The 14,305-nt window shown below is 55.0% G+C and overlaps 1 protein-coding gene across 1 annotated transcript in view; it reads left to right on the plus strand.

Moving 5' to 3' along the window:
- Nucleotides 1-1,883, plus strand: part of SLC8A2 (solute carrier family 8 member A2) — a 30,029-nt gene extending 28,146 nt beyond the window's left edge. Inside the window, exon 10 of the mRNA XM_022585235.3 lies at nt 1,409-1,883. Coding sequence (XP_022440943.1) covers nt 1,409-1,785 — 377 coding nt within the window. The 3' untranslated portion in view covers nt 1,786-1,883. The remainder of the gene's footprint in view (nt 1-1,408) is intronic.
- The last annotated feature ends 12,422 nt before the right edge of the window (nt 1,884-14,305 follow it).

Genomic DNA, 14,305 nt, shown 5'->3' on the forward strand with positions numbered 1-14,305 from the left:
TGAATCTCAAAGCTTTAACTAAGATGAGAGTCAGAGTAGAAACCACACGTTGGAGGAGGTGCCATGGAAATAAGATAGTGAGGCCTCAGAGACTACAGTGTACGTGATCCCCTCTTTCCCCAAAATCTGAGGGAGGGTCCCTTAGAAACCAGGTGGAGGAGACTGAAATTCCTGTGGGAGGGGGGAGACCACGCGTGGAGGCAGACACCTTGCTTTTCCACATCAATGCGTTCACCAGCCAGGTGGTGGCGCTGTAGGCCCAGACAGCAGGTGATGGGTCCTGTAGAAAGCAACCATTGGTGAATGGGTCTGTGAAGCCTGCCCTCCACAACAGAGACTTGCAGTCTTGGCAAGATGTTCAGGAATGGGTGGAGGCCAGAGAAGCGAAGCCGTATGCTTGACAGAAGCCAAGTGGGGAACTGATGGGCGGGCAAGGGGTGCCACGTGGCTGGGGCCTAACATTTATTTTGTCCACCCATGTGGCAATGGGATAATTGCGCCTGTAGAAACACAGGCAGTGGGTTCATGGGAAACAGCTAGTGATTCCCAGCAAAAGCAGGCAGCAAGCCCCATAGAATAGAGTGGATTCCACAAAAATCAGGTGGTGTGTGTGTCCCACAGAAAGCAGATTGAGTCCCACAGAAAGCGCGCAGCAAGTCTTGTAGAGGGCAAGCAGCAGACCCCATAGAACATAGGCAATGGTGGGGAATAATAGAAACTAGGCAGGGGAGCCCACAGATTCAACATGTCAACTGAATCCTCCCCCAAAGCAACAAATGGTATGTCCCATAGAACTAAGGCGGTGGGAAATGGTAGAAACCAGACGATGGATTCCATAGAAAGAAGGTGGCAGGGCATTGAAGAGACAGGTGATGGGACAGGGGTCTCATAGAAATAAGGTGAGGACTTGATAGAAACTATGTAGTGGGTCCCATAGAAAGCAGGCAGCAGGTCCCATTGAGGGAGGCGGTGAGTTCCAGAGAGTAGGTAGTGGATCCCATTGGACGCAGACAAATTCCGTAGAAAGCAGGCAGTGGGTTCCCTAGAAAGTAGACAGCAGATCCCAAAGAAAGCAGGCAGTGGGTCCCATAGAGAGGCGCTGAGTTCCAAAGAGTAGGTAGTGGATCCCACTGGATGTAGACACGTTCCATAGAAAGCAGGCAGCGGGGCCTGTAGCCAGCAGGCACAGAGATGGCGATCGACTTTGCCCCCTGGGTGGTGGGGTCAAGGGCACAGAACTCCAGGAGTGGGAGGCTAGACCCACGCGACACTGGGGTGAGGAGTCTGGATCCTTGGGCCAGCGGGGTGCTGGTGGGTCTCTGGGGAGCAAGTGACTGACGAAGCCAGGCGGATGCTCCTGGGGGGCCCACGGAGACCCCCCTGACCCGCGGTGTCTCTGCCCCTGCAGACACGTTCGCCAGCAAGGTGGCGGCGCTGCAGGACCAGTGCGCCGACGCATCCATCGGCAACGTGACGGGCTCCAACGCCGTGAACGTGTTCCTGGGCCTGGGCGTGGCCTGGTCGGTGGCCGCCGTGTACTGGGCGGTGCAGGGCCGCCCCTTCGAGGTGCGCACCGGCACGCTGGCTTTCTCCGTCACGCTCTTCACTGTCTTCGCCTTCGTGGGGATCGCCGTGCTGCTGTACCGGCGCCGGCCGCACATCGGCGGCGAGCTGGGCGGCCCGCGCGGCCCCAAGCTCGCCACCACCGCGCTCTTCCTGGGTCTCTGGTTCCTCTACATCCTCTTCGCCAGCCTGGAGGCTTACTGCCACATCCGGGGCTTCTAGGGTCCTCCCCAGGGACTCGGCCTGCCCCTCGAGACCACCGCCCCCGTGCTGGACTGGCTCTCCTCTGTCCTCCAGAGATTCAGCCTCCTCTCCTGGGACTCGGCCTCCCTTCCTCCTGGGAAGCCATCTACCCCTCTCCTCGGTCCCCACTTACAGCCTCCTCCCTTCCCCTCGGGAGCCTCCCCGAGTCCTCCTGCGAACAGCCCCCTCAGTTACCTGCAACTCCAGCCCGTCCGTCCCTGTTCGTTACTGGCTTTGTTACTGGAGCAATTTCCACCTCGAGGCCCCTCCCCAGAGAACCCTCCCTCATCCGTAATCCTCTACAGAGCCTCCAATGTGTCTCCCTAGACACCCAGCCTTGCTCCATGCCATAAGTCCCCCTTCCTCTAGAGGACCGCCTCACCACTTCCACGGACCTGTGCCCCAGGGCCTCAGAACTCAGCCCTGCGGGGGCGGGGGGAGGTGGGGGTGGGCTTGAAGGAGGCTGATCCATCCCAGGAGGTCACAGATCTCAGCCCTTTCCCCCAACCCTCAGGGAGCTCTGTGGGCCTCGGGGGATGGGGGAGGAACAGATGGGTATGTGCACAGGGGGGCACACCTTCCCTGATTTCTCCACTCAGGCCCTTGGGAGGACACTAATTCTCAAGGCTTGGAGAAGGGAGGGGAATGTTTGGGGTTCCAGAGCTGGAGGAGGCACATTTTGGACCTGTAACTTCTCACCTTCCAGCACCCTCACTTGCCTCCACTACCTCTGAGAGCCCAGCCACGCCTTGGAGGGGGGGGGGCTATGTGTGTACATAGTGTGTTTGGGGGAGGGGGGACGTGGGAGGGTGCATGACTTGGGGAAAGGGTGACAGACTTTTCCACTGAGAGGGCAGCAGACTCCCCCAGCCGTGAGAATTGGCTTTGGCGAGGAGGCCAGGAATCCAAGGGAGTACAGCCAATCTCCCCTGACTATCTAGAAGGCTCATTTTGCCCTCAGTGCCAGCCAATCCGGGCAGGACCCTCGAAGAGGAGACCGAGGGTCCCAGAGGACCAATGCTACAAGCCAGCAAATGCTGCCACATCTCTGCCTGATGGGGAGCAGGGGTGGGTGGGAGGGTGGGACTGGGGCCAGGGGGTCTGGGTGGGCATTTTTAACTTTGGAGGCCACCTATCTGTTGGTAGGCCATGTGCATTTTCTTACTGTTGATGTTTCCTGCCCAAAGGACACACTCGGGGTGCGAGGAGTGCTGCCCACTTCTTGGGACCCTGAGGATGACCCCGCAACCCCCGTAGCACTCTTCTTCCCACAGGTTTTTAGCGTCTTGTCGTCCTGCTGTGCGTCAGCCCCAGCGTCCCGGACCTGTTGCCCACTTGCCTTCTCTACTCCTAGCTCATCAGCACCAGTCGCTGTCTCTTTTCTTTGTGATTTCTGTAAAAGTTGCCATCAAACTTTGAAATTCTGCCTGGACAAACAGCCTCCCCGTGGGAAGTTGGGATTCACGAGGGGAGGGCTAATGAAGTCTTTGATGGAGATTTGGGCAACTGTGAAATACACCAAATAATCTGGGTTTTTCCATGCTCCCCTCATCCTCTGCCAGGACACACCGGCATGCACCAGCCACTCTGAAGATCAGCCCGAAGCTCCCCCTAGCCACACCCCCACTCATTACCCAGGAGCTACACTAGCTCCTCATCCATCACCCAGTAGCTTCCCTAGCCACGCCCCCATTCCCTCAGCCACAAACTATTCCGCGTCATAGGGTATCCTGGGAACGCAGAAGAGAAGGACCCTGAGTCGCCTGAGCAGGAGAGCCGGGGTTGATGCGGGTTTCCTAAAGAAAGCAGGTAACTGTCTCAGAGGAGGGGTGTGTGTGTGTGTGTGTGTGTGTGTGTGTGTGTGTGTGTGTCCAGATAAAGGGAACAGCCTATGTAAAGGTGTGCAGCCTTGTGAGTTAATGACTTTTTCATAGTCTTACAGGTGGTTGAATCCTGCAAGCAAGAATGGAGTGTGGGCACGTGGGGAGTGGGGAGTGGATCTGGGAGGGGGTGGACAGTGTGGACAGTTTCCAGCCCAGAGAGTGAGGTCTCCCCGGGTCTTGGGGGACCAAGTTGGGGGCAAGTAGAAAGAACAGGTTTGAAGGATATGCTGGATTCAGGTGAGTACATGCCGAACGTGAGATGCCTGTGGGACATCCAGAGGAGATGTCAGGGTGGGGAGACAGCCAGGGGACACCTGGAGCTCAGTAGAGGAGGCTGCACTTGAGAGAGATTTGGGATTTGTTGGCAATGAGGTGTCACCGAGCCGCAGGAGGGGTTGGGCTGCCCGGGGCGTGGGTAGTGTGAGAAGAAAGCAGTGCCTTGAGGAGCCCCAGTGTCTAAGGGGCACGTGGAAGGTGGGAGACCTGTCGATGGAGAAGAAGCCAGAGAAGTAGGTGGGAAGGCAGGAAACTGGGGCACCTGAAGCCGAGAGAAGTTTCCAGAATGAAGGTGTGGTCAACAGGACCCAAGGCCATGGAGAGGTGGCGGAAGATGAGAACTTAGAGGCTACCCTTGGGTTTAGGTTTTGATGTGAGCAGTTAGGGGGAGGGTGTGGGGGCAGAAGTCAGGCTGATCTACAGTGAGGAGGGGGTGGAAGTTGGGGAAACTGAGTCAGAGCACGTAGACCTCGCTTTGGAGAATCTTGAGAGACAGGGAGGAAGCTACGGGACCTGAGAGGGCTTTTCCTGCAAGGTGGGGAGACGTGTGAAGCAGGAGGGCACTGAATGCAAGAGGGCTGAGGCTCTTGAGAACAGTGCCAACGGCAGCGGGCAGTTAGGGAGCACCCACGATGCCGGCACTGTGCTGGGCTTCCCAGGGCACAGCCTCGTCCAGTCCCCTGCCAGTCCCCGGAGTACCCCCCTTCTACCAGTGAGGAAACCGAGGCTCAGAGAGGCGAAGCAACTTGCCCCGAGTCTCACAGCGAGGAAGGACAGAGATGGAAGAGGATGACATCCAGGGTGCAGAACGGGACCAGGACACTTGTCTTTTGCCAGACGTGAATGGGGAAAGGTGTGAGTCTGGGGGCAGGGAGAGGAGTGAGGTCTCAGCTTCCAAGAGGGGCGTCTCCAGAGCTTGGGTTGTGGACGAGACAAGGAACAGTACAAATGCCCCTTCATCCCACCCCAGATGCCATGATCCTCACCGGGATGCAAGGCGAGCCGAGGGGCAGCTTGGGAGTGATTTGAATTGTTTGTCATGGGACGCAGCATAACATAAAGGTTTACTTTGTGGGTGCTTCAGTTCCCTCACCTGGAAAATGGGGATAATAATAATAATAGGAACTGATAGTGCCTGTTTCACAGGACTGTTGTAGTAAACGCATACATATATATTTTTAGAATAACACCTGGCACATAGAAAGAGCTTAACACATGGGACGAGTTATATTTTCCAAGTATTCCCCCCTTGCTTACTTACACACACACTCCTGGAACAGACAGCCTCAGAAGGACAGAGAAATGCAGATTCTCCATGAACTGCTTTGCCACCTGAGTCCCAGTTGCTAAGTCACCAAACCCAGGGGACGAGAATTAGCCAAGGGGGAGTATTCCTTCCTCTCTCTCCAGACCCTGGGTTTCTTTAATTCACTTTTCCATTGGGTGCCCGCCCTGTGTCTGGCGCTGTGCTGGAGACACTGCAGTGACCACAATGTCTCTGGGCCCTGTTCTCCCAAGGCTTACACAGTAGTGGCGGGACATACGCCAAACAGGGTGCCAGAGGTGGTGATCACAGTGGGACTGGTGAGGGCAAGAACTCTGTAGCGAGGCACAGCAGGACACTCATGGCACTGAACTGGGTGACTTAGGCAAGTGTAAAAGGGGATATTAACGAGGCTGTGCAGAGTGCAGGGAAACAGACAAGGGGTGGTGGGGCACCCTGCGGCTAGCAGAGGTGGGAGGGGAGCTATTACTACCCCTAGCCTGCTGGGCAATAGAAGGGGGGTGATTTCCAGAACCGGAAGTGGGTGGGTGTATGTAAGTCCTCGTAAGAGCTTCCTAATCAGATTTTTATTAATAGCAGTTAGATATGGGTTTAGATGTGAATAACAAGGATCCAAAATAATAGTGGTTTAAATAAGATAAGAGTTTATTTATTTCTTATGCAACAGTTCACGTCTGGCATGGCACCCCTATTTCAGGGGGGCAGTACAGAACCTGCTTCTACCTTGTTGCTCTGATGTAGCTAGGATATGACCCTCATCTGTTTAGTCCAGGATGGTGCACCTCCATGTCATCATCCTCCAACCAGAAGGATGGAGAGGGAAGGACAGGTCCCGGATCCGCCGTCCTCTGTAAGGCTTTGACCCAGGAGTTCCACTTAACGATTCCTGCTACGTCTCAGTGTCCAGACCTGAATCATCTGGCCACACTGAGCTGCAAGAAGAGCTGGGGGAAAAGTAGTTTTAATTCTGAGTCATTATGCTAAAAATTATAGAGAATTTTTAAGGAAAAGTGGGAAATTGGAGGTTATCAGGCAATGAACAGTCTCTTCTGCAAAAAGGTTTGAGGGAACTCACAGAGCTGATGCTCCAAAAACCAATCAGAATGTGGGTACTGGATGAAACCACTGAAATTGATGCCAAGGGGCCCTAGATCCTCTGCAACATCTGTTCTGGGATCCAGGCCTGAGCCTCTAACCTTCCCCAAATTCTGAAATGCACATTTCCTCTGCTTCATCTTTCTAACAGTTTCCCAAGTTCTTAATCGATTTCCTCCAACTAAATCTTCAGCTTAAAACCTCCCCCGACTCCCCCGATTTCCTCGCTTGCCTTCCTGTGACACTCCATGCATCCTGTTCTGGGTATCTGTTGCTACATAACAACCATCCAAAACTTAGTGGCTTAAAATGACAAGTTATTGTCTCTCGTGGTTATGTGGTTGGCTCCAGTTGACTCAGGCTCTACGGGTTGACTTGGGGTCTCTCACGATTGCAATCAGCTGTCAGATGAGCCTACAGTTATCTGAAGGCAACTCACTAACTCATAAGATAACTCAGTCACATGGCTGACAGTTGATGCTGGCTGTCAGCTGAAAGCTTAGCTGGGGCTGACAGGAGCCCGTGTCTTTCTTTTTTTCTTTTTTCTTTTTCTTTAGCCCCTGTCTTTCTTGACAATTTCTCTTTCTCTCTTTTTTTGCATCTTGTCTGTGCACTGCTGTCTCTCCCCTGACCTGTCTCTTTCCAGAGATCTCTGTCTCTTTTTGACCCTTTCACCTCTCTCTGTTTCTCTGCTTTGCTTCCTTGATCTGTATCTTCCGCCCCCCACACCTTATCTCTCCGTTTCCAAATGTCAGTGGCCCCTGCCCGCCGCCCCTGTGTCCGTGTCCCTGTGTGTTTATGTTATCTAGTTCTGAGTAACAAACCACCCTGAAACTTGGTGGCTTAAAACAATGATTTTAACGATTCTCTGTGTTGATGGTGGTGTTGGCTGACGTCATCGTGTGGCTGCGTTCATCCTGGAGCTTGGCTGGGGCTCAAATGTGCAAGGTGCCCTCGTTCATGGCTGGCAGTGGGTGCTGTCTGTGGGCTGGGCCACCTCACTTCTCCCTGGAGCCCCCCTTCCTCCCCTAGTTGTCTAGACCAACTTCTTTGCAGCATGGTGGCTGGGTTCCAAGAGAGCCACCGTGGAAGCTGTAAGGCCACGTCTGCCATATTCTGTGGGTCAAAGCAAGTCAGAAGATTCAAGGGGCAGGGTAATAGACACCACCTCTTGGTGGGTGGAGAGGGCACCCTAGAAGGAGGGGAGGAATAGTTGGTGGCCATTCATGGTAGGCTGAATAATAGCCCCCCAAAGATATCCACATCCTAATTCCCAGAAACTGTGAATGTGTTCCCTTATATGATAAAACAGGGTTTTGCAGGTGTGATTACATTAATGATCTTGAGATGGGGAGATGATCCTGGATCACATGGATCCTTAGAAGAGGGAGGCAAAGAGGAGATCATACTACACACAGAGGAGGAGGCCATGGGAAGACGGGGCAGAGATTTGAGGATGCTGGCCTTGAAGATTGGAGCAATGTGGCTACAAGCCAAGGAATGCCACAGCCCCCAGAAGCTGGAAGAGGCAAGGAACTGATTCTCCCCTAGTGCCTCTGGAGGGATTGCAGCCCTGCTGACACCTTGATTTTGGCCAACTGGGACTGATTTGGGACTTTCAGCTTCCAGAACTGTGAGAGAATAAATTTGTGTTAAGTCACTGAGACTGCACTAATTTGTTACAATCGCAGCAGGAAATTAACACACCATCCCTAGAGCTAATTCACCACCGCCTCTTGTCTCGAGTTTCTATGGATCTCTACATCTTGAACTCTTTTTTTTTAATTGTGGTAAAATACACGTAACATAAAATGTACCATTTTAACCATTTTCAAGGGCACAATTCAGAGGCATTTAGTGCCACCACGATGTGGTGCAACCACCATCGCTATCTAGTTCCAGACCTTTTTCATCTCCCCCAAAGGAAACCCCGCACCCGTTAGGAGTTACACCCCATTCGCCCCCACCCCACCCCCAGGCAGCCACTAACCTACTTCCTGTCTCTATGGTTTTGCCCATTCTGGACGTTTCACATAACTGGCATCCTACAACGTGTGGTATTTTTTGACTGGCTTCTTTCACTCAGCATGACTAATGTTTTCAAGGTCCATCCATGCGGTAGCATGGAGCAGAACTTCATTCCTTTTTATGGAGGAATAATATTCCACTGGAGGAAAATACCACATTTTGCTTATCCATTCATCTGTTGAAGGATGCTACATCTTTTTTTTTTATTTCTTTCTTTGGCTGCGTTGGGTCTCCATTGCTGCACGCGGGCTTTCTCTATTTGTGGCGAGTGGGGGCTACTCTTCGTTGCGGTGCGCGGGCTTCTCGTTCGGTGGCTTCTCTTGTTGTGGAGCACGGGCTCTGGGCGCGTGGGCTTCAGTAGTTGTGGCACTTGGGCTCAGTAGTTGTGGCTCACGGGCTGTAGAGCTCAAGCTCAGTAGTTGTGGCGCACGGGCTTAGTTGCTCCGCGGCATGTGGGATCTTCCCAGACCAGGGCTCGAACCCGTGTCCCCTGCATTGGCAGATAGATTCTTAACCACTGCACCACCAGGGAAGCCCCGAAGGGTGCTACATCTTGAACCCTTATGTTCTTTTTATTTCTTTGTCATGCCTCACATGCTCATAGCAATTTAGATTTTGGAAGTATATTAGTAAGGGTTCCCCAGAGAAATGAAACCAATAGGATGTATAGATAGTTAGATAGGTAGATAGACAGACAGTAAAGGATTTATTTTAAAGAATTGGCTTATGTGATTGTGGGGTCTGGCAAGTCCAAAACTGGGAACCCAGGGAAGCACTGAGGTTGCAGCTCAAATCTGAAGGCAGGGCTTCCCTGGTGGCGCGGTGGTTGAGAGTCCGCCTGCCGATGCAGGGGACACGGGTTCGTGCCCCGGTCCGGGAAGATCCCACATGCCGCGGAGCGGCTGCGCCCGTGAGCCATGGCCGCTGAGCCTGCGCATCCAGAGCCTGTGCTCCGCAATGGGAGAGGCCACAAGAGTGAGAGGCCCGCGTAAAAAAAAAAAAAAAAAATCTGAAGGCAGTCTGGAAGCAGAATTCCCTTTCTCAAAGAACCTCAGTCTTTTCCTTTTAAGACCTTCAGCTGATTGCGTGAGGCCCACCCACGTTATGGAGGATAACCTGCTTTACTCAAAGTCAACTGATTTCAGTGTGAATCTCATCTGCAAATACCTCCACAGCAACATCTAGGCTGGTGTTTGACCAAACAACTGGGTACCATAGCCTAGCCGAGTGGACATATACAATTAACCATCACGGGGTGGGGGGCGTCTCTTCTCGCCTTGCCCCCCTTTCTGCCCATCCACCACGTCCCTGGCCGGCCGCTGTCTCAGGCTGGACTCCAGAGAAGTCAGCCCAAAGCAAGTGGCTTGTTTGGAAGGCGATTCCAGGAAACACTGGAGGGGAGACAGGGAAGGAAACCATTAAGGGGTGTGTTGACACACAGGTCACCCCCTGTAGACAATGAGGTCCACTGGGGACTCTGTAGAACCCTCTTTGGGGGCCCAGCCCAGGGTGAAGAAATTGGGGCGTTTATTTACTAACCCCCCGCGGCTGCTGAGGGGGAAGGCCGCTTCATTCAGTGGGGGGCGTCCCAGGTGGCGGCGTGGGGACTGCTATTGGGTCAGAGGGGTGTGAATGGGGCATCCCTGTTCCCGTGGGAAAATCTGTGGGCACCAAGGAACGAGGAGAGGCACAACTGTGCCCAGGTCTCCCCCTCCGCTTGCCCCACGCCTCCCAGCCCCCTTCTCCCCGCCTCGCCCCTGGGAGCACAGAGCTTCTTGTCCCTCCAGGGAACAGGGAGGGCTTGCTCCTGGCACCTCGTCTGCATCCTGCTGTCTCCCTGAGGACTGAAGTCAGACTCTAGGGAGGACTTCCAGGCACTCAGGGCTGGCGGTGGGGGGAGAAGGGACAGGCCTCCCAGGGCACCCGTCCTCCTCCCCCTGCCCTCTCCCAGCAATTTTCTCCCCCTGGGTGGGAAGGGAAGGAAACGTCTAGGATGATGGATTGAAAAGGGGCAGCTGGGGTCAGGAGAGGAGGGAGCGGGGGAGGGAGGGCGTCCAGAACAAAACATCGGGTGGGGGGAGGGCAACAGAGACAGACAGGAGAGAAAGAGGTCCCCAGAGATAGAGAGAGATGGGGAGGGGGAGGGGGGAGAGACAGAGAGAGAGAGAGACGGAGACAGAGAGAGAGAAAAAGATGGAGGGAGAGACACATGAGACAGACGGATGGATGGACAGACACACACACACACACAAGACAAGGAGGGACACAGTGAAAGAGGAATGGGGGTGGGGGTGAGGGGATAGGCAGCAAGAGGAGTGAAGAGGGGAGACCCAGAAAGGAGACAGGGAGGCAGATGCGGAGAAAAAGGAGAGAGAGGCCGGAGAGACGGGAAGTGGGTGGGGAGTGCGGCCCTGTGCCCCTCCCCCGCCCGCGTCAGGCCCGGTCCTCCCGGTGGCCTCTGGCCAGCCATGGCTAATGGTATGATTGCTTGGTGGGGCGGCAGGCAGCGGGTGACAAATGAGCCTCCGGAGTCACCAGCTCTGGTGATGGATGGGCCTGGGTGGCAGGCGGAGGGCCGGGCCCGGGAGCGGAGGAGAGGGTGCCCACCAACATAAATGTTTCCTTCTCCTGGGGCCGGGCCAGGCACAGGGGAAGGAACTGGGGATTCGGTGCGATGCACCTATGAAAGGCCTGGGCAGCCGGGTGGAGGAGGGCTTGGACAGGGATGGGGGTGCAGAGAGGTGGAGAGACAAAGGCCCAGAGACACAGGTCCCCAGAGACGGACTGGAGGTGGGGGAGGGAGGGAGGCCTGAGACAAAGAGAAGGGGAGAGACTGGGAGTGAGAGAGAGATGGAGACAGAGACACAGAGAGATCGCCCAGGGAAAGAGAGACACAGAGATAGAGAGACAAAAATATAGAGGGAGAGACACATGAGGCAAACAGCTGGAAAGACAGACACCCAAGACCGAAACAGAGACACAGAGGCCCCCTCGTATAGGATCCACTTTCCCCACCCCTAAGATACAGACCCTTGGAGAGAGACTAGGAGTGGGGGAGGAGGGCGAGGCAAACACAGCTGATGAGAAAGAGAGGAAACTGAGGTGGAGAGCTCGCAGGCCCACGAGGGAAGATGGGGGGCCCTGAGCTGGTCCTCGCTCACTCCCTCGGCTCCCACAGCCTCGGAGCGCAGACCCTGGGGGGACCACTGGGGTTCCCTGGGGGTCGCCGCTGCCTGGTGGGCACAGCCCCCGTGGCCCGTGCTCCGGTGGGGGGACCGAAGAGAGCAACAGGGTCCCGCCCAGCCACTGAGAGGTTGGTGGCCACGCTGGGGGAAACCAGCTCTGCAGAGGAGGCCTGAGGTCTGAGAGAGACGGGCCAGGGTGTGTCTGTGTGTGTGTCAGACAGAATGGAGACAGCAGGAGTGAGAAAACCAGCTTCCTGCCTCCTCCCTCCAGTATCTTGCCTTCCCCAGCAGGTTCTCTCACAGACACTCCTACTTTCCCCTTGCCCTTCTCTTTAATTAAAAAGATTTATGCCCAAGAGTTCAAGCCCCTCCTCCTTGTTTGGGGGCTGAGTGATGCAAGGAGTAACTCTGGTCTCTGTCTCCTCTGCCTCTATCTTTCCCTCCCTCTCCCCCCGACCCCCTCCTCTGTCCAGCTCGCTCTGGGCCTCAGTCTGACCCCCTTTCCTTCTTTCCCTCTTTGCGCCATTGTTTCTGCCTTTCCCCAGCCGCCCTGCCCCCATTGGCTTCACCAAGGCCGCCACCCAGTTAAGACACAGCTGGTTCCTCCCCTCCACCCACTTACCGCCCCCCGCCCCCCCCATCAGATCAGGCCACCCTCCTTGTTTTCAGAATCAGCTTGGGCCAGGGGACCTCAACACACATCCCCCAAGACCCAAAGAGAGGCTGGGGGCCCAGACCCCTGGCTCCCGCACCCTAAGCCTCGGCTGGGAGCAGTAGGGGGAGCGGAGGGGGTGCACCCAGAAAAGCTTTGCATCTTTAATTTAAAAGTTATTTAAATAAATTTTCTGCTCCAAAACCCCAAAACCCCTATCTGGGGGGCGGGGTGTGTGTGGCAGTGATTAAAGGCTCTCCCCTGCCCCTCTGCCTGCCTTAAAGGGCCAGCGTCACCCGAGGGACAGTGCGTGGGAAAGTTTCAGGGGGAGCACCCTTTGGCTTGAGGACACCGGACTCAGACAAGGTGCCCAGAGTCCTGACATCTACCAGTTTAACCATTTCGCCATCACGCCTCACTCCTCAAGCCCAAGGCTCATCCAGCTGATGGGGAGATTGAGGCTTAGGGAAGGAAGAATTGGTCTGAGGTGGGTCTGGACCCCAGATTCCTGGAGGAGACCCAGGCATAGCCAGGAAGGAAGGTTGGTGGTGTGCCGAGGGGGGGTCAGAGGACAAGAGTCAGGGACACAGAGAAAGACAGGGATGGAGATCCTGGATGAGACAGAGAGAGTGAGGACCGGCGAGAAAGCGGTCCAGGGAGAGACAGAGATGGGGGTGTGGGCTGGAGGTGACGCTGAATCCTGGGTGGACGAGGAACGGCCTTCCCCAGGCCTGAGGGGGACCAGGGCCGTCATCCTCGCCCTCAGCCAGAGCCCTCCAACTTGCCCTCTCCCTCTGGGAAGTGCCACTGCTATCCTAACCTCAGTCCGTCATGCTGTAGCTCCAGCTCTCTCACCCGCTTCCCTGGCCTGGGTGGTTTGGCTTAATGTCCACAAGCTGGGAGGAGGTAAGAGAAGCAGGGTGTGGCAGAGGTGGAGCTGTTTATGAGGGTCATAAACATATCCTTAGAGAGCCCAACAGGGGTGGGTGTACGGCTTGCAGCCCTCTCAACCCCCTTCTCTCTCTCTCTCTCTCTCTCTCTCTCTCTCTCTCTCTCTCCTCTCTCTCCCCCTCCCATCTCTGCCCTCCTTTCTCTGGGTCTTTGTCCCCTCCTCCAATTTCTGTCCCTTTCTCTCTGGATCTCTGTCTCATTTCTCTCTGGAGCTCTTACTCTGGGGTGATGGTTTGTAACTTTTGGGGGGTCGAGTATCCTTTTTTTTTTTTTTTTTTTTTTTTTTAGCGGTACGTGGGCCTCTCATTGCTGTGGCCTCTCCCATTGCGGAGCACAGGCTCCGGACGCGCAAGCTCAGCGGCCATGGCTCACAGGCCCAGCCGCTCCGCGGCATGTGGGATCTTCCCGGACCGGGGCACGAACCCGTGTCCCCTGCATCGGCAGGCGGACTCTCAACCACTGCGCCACCAGGGAAGCCCCGAGTATCCTTTTTGATCATAGGATGAAATCTATGGGCCATCTCCCTAAAAAAAAACACATAAGCACCAAGACCATAATTTGCCAGGCAACCTGAGGGAGTTCACAGGCCTCTTGATACCCACTTATACATCCCCTCGGGAATCTGCGGCCACCAGAGACTAAAGACACTACTGTAGAAAAGCCAGTGAGAGAAGGAATCCCAGGGGTATCAACCTCCCTCCCCCCAGCCCCATGCCCTCTCCTGCCCTTGCTGGCCTCCAAAACATTCCTGCCCCAGGGCCTTTGCACCTGCCACTCCTCTGCCTGGAATGATCTTCCCCAGACATCCATGTGGCTCCCTCCCTCCCCTCCTTCTGGTCTCTGCTCAGATGTCACCTCCTCTGAGAACTTGCCCTGTCCAGCTTTTGTCATCCCCCTGTGCTTATTCTGCTTCGTCTCAGAGCACTTATCACCTCCAGGCATGATTTTATACTTACACATTTATTTACCGGACAAATCTCTCTCCCCCACACCATCCCCAGTAGCATGTGAGCACCAGGAGACCAGGAACGGTTGTCTTTTGTTCCCTGCTACATCTCCAGAACGTCACCCAACACACAGTAGGCACTCAATACACTTTAGTTGCAGAAATCTTTCTTTCATTAGAGCACCAGTTTCAAAGGCT

This window comes from Delphinapterus leucas, chromosome 20, assembly GCF_059928025.1.
Source record: "Delphinapterus leucas isolate spDelLeu-1000000601 "Yukka" chromosome 20, BTC_Dleu_Yukka2, whole genome shotgun sequence".
Taxonomy (NCBI): domain Eukaryota; kingdom Metazoa; phylum Chordata; class Mammalia; order Artiodactyla; family Monodontidae; genus Delphinapterus; species Delphinapterus leucas.